Source organism: Solanum lycopersicum, chromosome 9 (assembly GCF_036512215.1).
Source record: "Solanum lycopersicum chromosome 9, SLM_r2.1".
In the NCBI taxonomy this organism is placed as follows: domain Eukaryota; kingdom Viridiplantae; phylum Streptophyta; class Magnoliopsida; order Solanales; family Solanaceae; genus Solanum; species Solanum lycopersicum.
In genome coordinates, this window is record NC_090808.1 from 44911341 (window position 1) to 44922607 (window position 11267).

At 41.2% G+C, this 11267-nt stretch overlaps 1 protein-coding gene across 1 annotated transcript; it reads right to left on the reverse strand.

Moving 5' to 3' along the window:
- Positions 1–9127: 9127 nt before the first annotated feature.
- Positions 9128–9610, reverse strand: LOC138338530 (uncharacterized). The gene has a single exon (XM_069289500.1). The coding sequence runs from the start codon at positions 9608–9610 to the stop codon at positions 9128–9130; it is 483 nt and encodes a 160-aa protein (XP_069145601.1).
- Positions 9611–11267: the final 1657 nt, after the last annotated feature.

Sequence of the window (11267 nt, forward strand, 5' to 3'; positions counted from 1 at the left end):
AACTCTATTTTGGGCATAAAACATCGGGTAATGAAGTAATAGAGGCATACCATCTTGATGAAGTCTGAGTAATCAAGGGTCCCCAGTCGTGCCGCGACATTAAATCAGGCGCTTGTTGGGAGGTAACCCAATACTTATAGTCTTTTTAGTAATGGTAGCATTTTTCTACTAATGGGTTTTTAAATTTGCAGGCACATCACCAGGAAATTCAGCAGAAAACTACTCTGCAGCAGTCATTGACGGATACATCGACGGACCGTTGCGCCTGCGAACGACCGTCGTATGCCTCCGTCGTACCAGGTACGTCTTTCTATTATTTTCAAACTAGAGCACACACGACAGAACTAACGACGGGTTGTCACAACTGCAACGGACCGTCTTCGGGGAACCGTCGCGTGATTAATGAGTCATACCCGACCCGACCCGGCTGGAGTCTTTTTCAAAATTAGACCGTTTAAACCCCCCAACCCTTCATTTCACCCCATTCATTCATTATTACTCCCACTTCCCTCTCTTTTCAACTTCCATATTCTCCCCCTCGATCATTTCCCCCCCCCCCCCCAACAATTCTCCAAAGGCCCAAAAATGTTAATCTACTAGTCAGAGCTACTGCTGTGGGTGTCTGCCTGGCCACCGAGTCCTTCTCTAGTTGTTTATCTCCATTTATAAGGTATGTGTCTCTAATTTTTACTCATTTATCTTGCATTTTTGTTTATTAGTTATTATTAGCTTAGCTCTTTGTCATATGTTATTTCTTTTATATGATTCTATCTCACCTAGGTTTAAAATGTTCGAAAATTCCTATGTTTACAATCCTAGACATAGGTGCTTTTGAATTGCTAGTTTTCTAGGTAGTTGGGTTAGAAAAATTTAGGTCAAAATTACTACAAGTTTGATGTGGGTTCATCGGGGATGCATAGAGTACCCTCAATTCTGTCACTGGTATTCAGAACGAGACCTCGATGAAGGACCATCGTACCCACTATGGACCGTCGTAGAGTCCGTTGCAAAAGCCCTAGCACCCTGTCCCAACGGACACATGTGACAGACCGTCGTACTCACGATGGTCCGTCCTGCACAACCGTTCCGGTTGTCAGAGACCCTATTTTCTGAGGGTCTCTCATTTTTTTCGCAAGTGTTCCTCAACGAACACATGTGACGGACCGTCGTCTTCACGACGGTCTGTCCTGCATAACCGTTCTGGTTGTCAGATATCATGTTTCTAAGGGTCTCTCATTTTTTTCAAGTGTCCTTCAACGGAAACATGTGACGGACCGTCATACCCATGACGGTTCGTCCTGCACGACCGTCATGACAGTCAGAGACCCCTTTGCTAAGGTTCTCCATATTTTTTTCAAGTGTCCTACGATGGACTGTCGTACCTATGACGGTCCGTCCTGCACATACCTTCATGATAGTCAGAGAGTGTCCTTCAGGGTTCTCTATATATACATATTCTATGTAAAACACGACGGACCTCACGACGGTCCGTCATAGTCACGACGAGCCGTCACCAGGCCTGTCATGTGTCACTGTTTCTACAATAATGACATACTATTTTCAATGTTTTATTTCGTATGGTTTCGCTTGTCTTGTTTTTCACTACTCGTACTAATATTGATCCTTTGCAGGTACTATATACTATGGCACCCAAGCAAGACCGAATCTACGCACGCAGGCGATCAAAGTCTGTCGCCCCGTCTGCCCACTTGGTCATCGGCGCTAATAATGAGCGTTACCCTGAGTATGTACCCCCAGGCACTTCCACACCTTCCCGTGCTGCACCTACTCCCAGAGCCACACCCAAAAAGGCGGCGTTCGGCGTAGTTACTGCCTCCCAGTTTGATGAGGAGCACACACTGACCGGCACACCCTCTGGGTCAGCCACAAATGAGTATCATGTTCCGAGGAAGCCTCTGGCTCTGCTGAGGTTCCCACACCCACCACTACTGCAGCGTTGGCCTCGTCTGATGAGGCTGACAGTTCAGAATCTACATCAGGCTCACAAGCTCAGGTCCCCACCCCAGCCACTGACCAGCCCTATCGGTGGTGTGTCGAGGGGCTATTTCAAATCTACTCTAACGCCAAGTTCCTGACTGATAAAGGAGTGATGACTCAAACACTCACCTTGGAGCGGCGGGTCCTTACAGGGAGTCTCCCGACGATGCCTGAGATCCACAACCTCTTCACCAGGCACCGCTTGGAGTGGACAGCACGTCCGTTGGGACAAAACAGTGAAGAATTGGTCCGAGAGTTCTACGCATCTTACGTAGCGACTCTCCGATCACAGATAAATAGACGGTCTGCTCCTGCTAAATAGGCCCCACTAGAGCAGGTCCGAGTACGGGACAGGTTGACATTTCCCTGCCAGCCATCCGCCGGTTTTTATACGACAAGAGTGTTGATGCTACTCGGACCCCCCTCACTGCCGAGTTTGACTACTGCTTGTAGATAGTTAAGGATGGCCAGTTCTTGCGCGAGCCATCACTGAGAGAGACCGCCAAGAGGTGGATGGCCCTGCACCTGTCAGTAGATGGAGAGGGTGCCGATTGGGTGACTGAGCCGAAGGAGGCCATCAAGAAGGCCAACCTCACGTTCATAGCAAAGTTCTTGTGGCTGCTTGTCCGTCACTGCCTTTCCCCCACAGCTGCTGATAACATCGTTACCTAGGATCGAGCAGTGTTGATGGCGGCAATGATAGTCGGATTCGAGGTGGACTACACATGGCTTCTCCAGGCAGTCATGCACGAGAGGTCATTCAAGGTCACTACTACCTACCCTTTCCCGTGCATGATCTTTGCCCTCTGCAGGTCCGCAGGTGTGCCCATTTGGCACGTAGATCATCTTAAGACCCCACAGGGCACTGTTGACGTCGGCCTCATCAGAGACGAGGCCAATGAGTTGCCTCCACGCAGAGGCCCCCATTAGGAGCTGCCCCTACTTGCTGATGATCTTGCTGATACGAAAGCCCAGGCCCGCACAGCTATACAGGCGGCGTCCACTAACACTTCCCTGGTCGAGTCTATCCCGGGTAGTAGCACTGCCATGAGCTCCTCTCGCACAGCCCCTCTACCGGAACTGGTCCCACTTGCTAGGGTCCAAAAACTAGAGGCACAAATGGCCACTCTTCTGCATTATATCCAGCCGTGGATTCAGAAGTCGATTACTGAGTCCGAAGAGCGCCTAGAGAGGAAAATGGTTCAGTTTACAGAGCGGAAGATCGCTGAGGTTAACCAGCGCTTGGACGCCTTTGAGTGAGGGTGCTAGCCCGACCAGCCCCTCCGGTGGATGTGTCGACCCTTCAGGCTGCAGTCGACAGTCTTCGTGCAGATATCGACACGATCTTAAAGGCTAGGGTGCCGGATTCTGAGGCCCCTTCTGTCGAGCTTGCTGAGGACACATTGTTGGCGGCCCTTTTCGCTACTTCTAACATTCCACCACCTCCCCCTAGATAGAGTGCCAAGAAGTGTAGGGGTCGAGCAGAGGACGAGGCGCGAGCACGGAAGAAGGAACGCCGAGAGATAGAGGCTGCGAGGAGAGCCTCCCTTGCTGAGGAGGAGGCGCACCAAATGAGAGCATCAGAGTTAGCAGCTGTGGCGTCTATCTCCCGCACTGTGGAGATAGCAGGAGGCATTACTGATGGTGCGGTTGTTGCTGAGGACACCACTGAGGGTGTCCAGATTGCTGAGGACATGGGTTCCAGGGAACCGGACCCACCATCTTTCTAATCGATGGCGCTTTGCACCACAGGTTTGCTTCACCTAACACTCTAGTATTTAGATTTTTGTGCATTGGGGACAATTACATGCTTTTTTGTTGGGGGTGGGGTAAATTTATAGTGAGTGTTAGGGTGAAGTCTGAGTATGTATCCCGATTCACTATCCTCTTTTGGGGTTTTCTTGCCTGTTCTTTTTCCCCAAAAGACTGATTACTTTTTCTGTTGAACCGGTATGTTTATATCTTTAGTACATAGTTTAATGCTGGAGCATGATGGCTAAAATGATATCCTGATAAACTGGAAAATGATGAATGACTAGGCATAGTAACTGATAATTATGTGTCTCTAAGCATGAAATAGAGTTACACCTTTGCATTACCCTAAGTCTTAAATTCGAACAAGGTGTCTGATGATTTGGTATAGTGATGAGATGTCAAGTGAGAGTGAGGAAAATTAGAATAGTCCACTGTTGGTACTGAGCTAGAACTTGCCTGGTTAGTCCTGCTAAAAGTAAGCTGTAATAGCCAATTAGGAAAGGATCATAGGCCCTTATTCAATATAGCCCATTTCTAGCCTAAATAAAATAAACCAAATGAAATTTATCCTTCTTTGATCCAAATAATCTGAGCTTAAAATTAGACGTTTCTTTTTCACCCCAATTGATCTTTTCTGGGAACAATGTGTTGGCCCTGGTCCCTCCTTGGACATGTGCACCTCATCTTATGCCAAAAGCATAAGTTGAGGGTGGCTAATGCATAAGCAACCTTCGTTATGACCCTAACCCAACTTTGGGTATCGTGTACCTTGACTCATGGAAAAGCCATGAGTTGAGGGTGGCTATTATGAGGAATGCTCTTGAAAGTGGGGTTGAAAGAACAAAGAGAGAGAAACAACAAAAGTAAAGTGACTCAAGAATTCGTTGAAAGAAAAGTAAAGAAAAAGAAAAATATACAAGAATTACAAAAAAGAAAAGAAGAGAGTCACTTACACAAATGAAGAAAGAAGAGAAAATAGCAAGGTGAAAGGATATGAGAAACCGGGCGAGATAAAATGATACACATTGGAAGGTTTATCCGATATGTCAAGGAGGGCAACAAGTCACTAAAGTATACCTAAATATACCTTACATGACCCCGAGCCTATGTTACTAGCTAAAAAAGTCCTATACGTGATCCTAAGGGTTGTATAGCGAACTTAAGGCAGTGAAAATAAGGGCAAGCTTATGGCAATAGGTATGAATGAGTGTGACTTTGTTTTGAGAGCGAGTGTTCAAAAGTAATCCTTATACTCAAACTGAAATCATTGTGTGAAAAAGGAGGATTTTGTTTTAAAGTGATGACACTAGTTGCAATACCGGAATTGTTCATCTCGGTGAGAAATTGAAGAAGATAGGTGTTAGTGCATGGTAAGTCTGTGTCATGTTCTGATCCCACATGATTCAAGCCTAATAGTGATAGCATGCATAAATTTGATGAGATTAATCGGGATTGATAGCCAAATGATTGAAAAGGATAAAACATGGATACTATTGTACAAAGATTTTGTATTGAGTCATAGTGCATCGCTTGAGGAGAAACAACGAATTTAAGTTGAGGGTGTTGATATACCGTGGTTTCACGGTATTATTAATACTTTTTCCTTAAGTTTAGTGTGTCCAAAAGCCTTTTTGTGCTAGTTTTTATATAAGTTTCTATTTGTTTTGCAGGAAATATGTCCAAAGTTGAATGCGGAGATTTTGAGCGAAGAAATGCAGAAGAGACCACCTACGGAACTTATGACGGTCCGTCGTGCTTGTGACACTCAGTAGGTGGCATCGTAGTAATGCTGCTCAAGGAAGATGGGGAAGTCTGACCAAGTGTGGGATTACGAAGCTTGTGACGGTCCGTCGTAGCTATGACGGTCCGTCCTGCAGGTACATCGTGAAGTTCAGAGAAGTGATCCCAGTACCCAGATTCCAAGAGTTGAAGTGTTTTGGAATGAAGACCCTCGACGGACCGTTGTGCCTATGACGGTTCGTCATACTTGCCGTCAAGGGGAATGAAGAGAGCAGCAGAAGAAATTGCAGAAGTATGGGACGACAGAGTCCATGACAGTCCGTCGTGACCACGACGGTCCGTCGCGAGGTCCGTCGATCCAGCCGCGTTTTGGAAGATTTCCATCAATTAGAATCCTTGTTTAATTAGGTTTTTGGTTTTTTTTATAAATAGTTCGAAAAACCTTATTTTTGAGGTTAGACACAAGATATTTAGACACCAGATAGTTAGACTCTTAGATTATTAAACTTCGTATTGGTAAACGTTGTATTGTGAGATTCTTGCTAATCATTAGGCTTTTTGTGAGATTATTGATTACTTTGAGATTGTTGCAATTGATTTTTGGAGATTAATCAAGCAAACTATTGGATATTGAATATTGTGTTTATGGCTACGAGTAACTAAACTCCATAACTAGGGTTGTGGGAACCATAGGAAAATAATGAGATAAACCCTAACTAAAATAACAATTCTAGAAAAGTGTCTTGCATGTATTAATAATTCTTTCGATTAGAAGTCCTTTTAACGGATGTCCAACTTTAGAATTTGCCTTAATGCTACTTGTCGGACCAAGGAGGTAGATAATAGGAAAAGAATTATTAACATAGATTTAGTGTATACTATCTACTAGGCTAGTATTGATTTGTATGAGGTACTAACTTAGTCAAATATCGAATACGATGCTTAATATGAGGTAAGGATAAGGGTTAGGATTGCAACATACGTAGCCGAACCAAGGTGCGGAGTGAGATTTTCTAGATGCCGGACCAAGGATTTAAAAATACATAACTTATCACTTTGCATGCAAGATACTAGGAAAGAATTGTTATAGTTAGAATTATCAAGTTATGAACCTGTGGGGAACACGTAAACCCTAGTTACTTTGATTAATTGATTAAAATCCAACAATCAAAGTTGTTCAGTATCTCTTTCAATTACGTTAGTTATTTTCGTTCATTTGGAATTAGAAACCCCCTTTATTGTTTTTACTTTCCAAGGAAGTCATTGACCAAACAATAGTAATAACAGGTTGAAGTTAAGTCTAGACTATTTTCCACGTAGGAACGATCCCAACCTCACTAGTTGGGTTATTTACTTGACACGACCGCTTTACTTCTTATTTGAGAAGTAAGTTTGAGCGTATCACTATGCATATTTTCTTTTTCGCCATGCATGACCTTTCCGCGATGCATGAATGTTTCTTGCAATGCATGACTTCTTTTGCGCAATACATGATTTTTCCGTGATGCATAAATTTTCTCTTGCAATGCATGACTTCTCTTCCGCAATCCATGACATTTCCATGATGCCTGAATTTTTCCTGCAATGCATGACTTCTTTTTTGCAATGCATGTTCTTTTTTGCAATGCCTGATTTTTTTGCAATGCATGAATTTTCTCTGGCAATGCATGACTTCACTTCTTGCGATGCATGATTTTCCACAATGCATGATTTTTCTCTTGCAATGAACGAATTCTTCTCCGCAATGTATGACCTTTCCGCCATGCATGAATTTTTCTAACAATGCATGACTTCTTTTCTGCAATGCATGACATTTTCCCGCAATGAATGAATATCTTTTCACGATGTATTACTTTCTGTGATGCATGAATTTTCTCTTACAATGCATGAATTTCTATGATGCATGAACATCTTCCGCGATACATGAATTTTCGTGATGCATGAATATCTTCTCGTGATGCATCACTCTCGGTGATGCATGGATATCTTATCATGATGCATGAATATCTTTTGACGATGCATGCCATTTTCATGTAATGCATGAATATCTTATCATGATGCATGAATTTCCGTGATGCATGAATATTTTCTCACTATGCATGAATTTTATCTCAATGCATGAATAACTTTTCACGATGCATGACTTTTTGCAATGCATGACTTTTTTTGGTATCAAATGAAAATAATTCTTCAATCGAGCAAAACAGTGATCATCTGCTTGCATCCTGGATAACGATATCATCTCAATTGAAAATATTGTAAATGACCGTCTAGGTAGTGTATCATCTCAATCAACAATACAAATATAATGACCTTCTGGTTAGTATTGCTATCATGTCTTATAATGTGATGCAATGACGTCCTTGACGAAAATTATAAAATGTCTTTCTTGGAGTTTTCATTTGGTTCATCTTTGAACATAGTTGTATCTTTTGGTATAGACTTCATGTAGTTGTGAATTTGATGAAACAATGGTGTTCAAGTTCGCAAGTCTTCGTTATAAGCAATATAAAATAATTCCTGCATTCACCCAAAAATTATTTAATTTTGGGTGGATCTTCGCCCCTTGACTTCTTCATATATATTGATTGGAGGAATTTACTGATTTCAGAGTAAACCTACATCCACAGAAAAATTGTCAGTTTTCAGATGAACTGATCTGTGTTGATTTCTTCGGTTGTCTACTCCTTATCCCGATTTCTTTGGTTAATTTTTTCTGATATCCTTCCTCTTGATAAATAAGGCAAAATATTTTATGCCAAAATAAATGAAACATAAAGGGAACATTATAAGAAAAATTTATTTTCAAAGAGTAATATTTAGGAATGTCACTACCAAGTGTTATGTCAGGTCAATCTTAGCAAAATTTTAAGTCTGATATTTGGAGGTCTATCTGATTATCTGCTGAAAGGTTTTCGATGTTCCTCTAGGCTGCCGATAAACCCAATGTTGAAATTATAAGGCCATTCTCAAAATTTCTATCTTAATTAACTATCTTTACTTATCTCTAACCCTTAGTGAGAAAGTTATAGAATTTTTAGATCCTCTTAAAATTTTTGTTGCAGTTGCAAATTTCAAAGTAACTTTAATCTTGGCTCGTTGAAAAATATCTTCTCCTTGAGAATTTTTGAGTCTCTCTCAAATATTTTATCACAGTTTCTATTGTAAAAAGAAATAGAAATCTTGCAGGAGATATGAACGAACCCTTATGGCGCCTACGTATTTCGTCGAGGCGGGAATTAGGTCAAATGTATTTCCCCCTCAAAGGTTAACATAAATAAGAAATTTTCAAAGAAAATCAACTAAGGCCGACATATGCCGTACATATATATTATTCTAGATAATTCAGGTCAAACACAGTTCAAATACAAGGAAATACAAAAAGGGATGCATGGGGTGACCGAGGCCGACATAGACCGCCTACGTATCTCATTCTCAACAATTCTGATCAGACATAGTTCACTACAAGAGGGATAAAATTTTTAAGAAAATCAATTACACACAAATAGAACGAATTTCAAGGAAATGATAGGAAATAAAAATGGAAGCTTCATACGTTATATCTATTGATAGCCTCTGTATTGATCGATTTAGGACATGCGGTTCCATCCATCTCTTACAAGATCAAAGAACTTCAAGATAATACTTTGCGAGCCATGTAAGTCACTTTCCAGTTCGGCGCAAATTTTCCTTTGTACTCATCCTGATGAGGAAAAATGTGTTTAAGGACCAACTGACTGATTCCGAAAATTCTGACTCTGACTCTTTTGTGGAAAGCATGAATTATTCTTTGTTGATATAGTTTACCATGAATAATGGAAACCATTTTCTTCTCTTCAATCAATGTCATTTGATCAATTCGCTTGCTGACCCACTCAACATAACTCAAGTCAGCTTCTTGGATGATTCTCAAGGAAGGTATCTTAACTTCAGTAGGTCTGACTGCTTCTTTTCCATATACTAGCAAGTATGGCGTAGCTCCAATCGACGTTCTGACGGTCGTTCGATTACCCAAAAAAGTGTATGGAAACATTTCAGTCCAACCTCGGTGATTGTCAATAATTATCCTCAGAAACTTTTTGATGTTCTTATTGGCGACCTCTACAGCTCCATTCATTTGAGGACGATAAGCGGTTGAGTTTTAGCTAGTAATATTAAACTCCTCCCATATATGTCTCACAAAATGACTATTGAGATTTGCACCACTGGACGTAAGGAGGGATTTTGGAACTCTGAACATGCAGATTAGATTGTTGGGAACAAAATTTATCAACAAGTTTCTTGGTCACATATTTGTTCCAAGCTGCTTCTGACCAATTGGTGAAGTAATCAATGGCAACCAAAAAAAATCTATGTTTATTAGAAGTGGTTGGATCTATTAGACCGTGTCATCCATTCCCCAAGCTACAAATAGCCAAGGTGAGCTCATAGTATTGAGTTCGTGAGGCGTCACTCGAATCAAATCAGCGTGCACTTGACACTTATGACAATTCTGCACAAACTTGCAACTATCATGCTCCATAGTCATCAATAAATAACTGCTCGAAGGATCTTCCTCGCCAAAGTGCATACATTCATGTGCGTACCGCAAACATTGTCATGGATTTGTTCAATAAGCATCGCAACTGCAGCATCATAAATACATTTGAGAAGACCTAAATCTGGAGTCTTCCTATAAAGGATTTCTCCACTTTGAAAGAAGTTGAGGGCCAAATGTTGTATCGACTTCTTCTTGTTTAATGTGGGCTTTTCGGGATATGTCCCAGACTCTAAATACTTCTTTATATCAAAATACTATGGCAAACTGTCTGGTTCCACTTCTACATGTGAACAATGGACTTGATGTTCGTTTAGCTCTATATCCAGAGGATCCAATAATCAGTATCCAGGTGTTTAATAATTGAAGCAATTGTGGCAAGAGCATTCATTAACTCTTTCTGTGTTCTGGGAGTGTGTTTGAATTCAATTTTGTGAAATCTTTTACACAACTTCTGTATATACTACACGTACGGTGTATTTTTTGGGGTTTTCATGGCTCATTCTCCTTGAACCTGATGAATCAACAAATCAGAATCTCTGATAACCAGAAGCTGATGAAAATTCATATCGAAGGCCATTTTCAACCCAAGAATGCATTCCTTATATTCGGACATGTTGTTTGTGCAATTAAATAGGTGTTTGGGCGCCACTAGATAGAGCTGACCAGATTCTAACACTAAAACAGATCTAATACCTCTTCCTTTGTGACTATATTCTCTAATCAAAGAATACTCTCCCACTTGGGTATGCGTCATAAATATCTTCACCCATATATGATATTTCTTCGTCGGGGAAATAAGTCTTTAGAGGCACATACTCTTCATCGATAGGATTTTCTTCAAGGTTATTAGCTAAGGCTTGTGCTTTTATCGCCTTCTGAGTCACATAAACAATATCAAATTCACTCAAAAGCATTTTCCATTTACCCGACTTTCCGATCAGCATCATTTTTTTGAAAATGTACTTCAATGGGTCTATCCTGGAAATGAGGTATATGGTATAAGAAGACAAACAATGTCTTAACTTTTGATCTATCCAAGTCAAAGCACAACATGTTCTCTCCAGAAAAGTATAATAAGCCTTGTATGGAGTGAATTTCTTACTCAAATAATAAATATATCGCTCTTTTTCCTTGTTTCGGCATGATTTCCAAGTACACACCCAAATGCGTTATCTGAGACAGATAGATATAGCAACAAAGGACTCCCTTCACATGGAGGAACCAACACCAACGA

Excerpts from the sequence above, each read along its gene's own strand:
- LOC138338530 (XM_069289500.1), bottom strand. The coding sequence starts at position 9,610 with ATGAATGGAGCTGTAGAGGTCGCCAATAAGAACATCAAAAAGTTTCTG.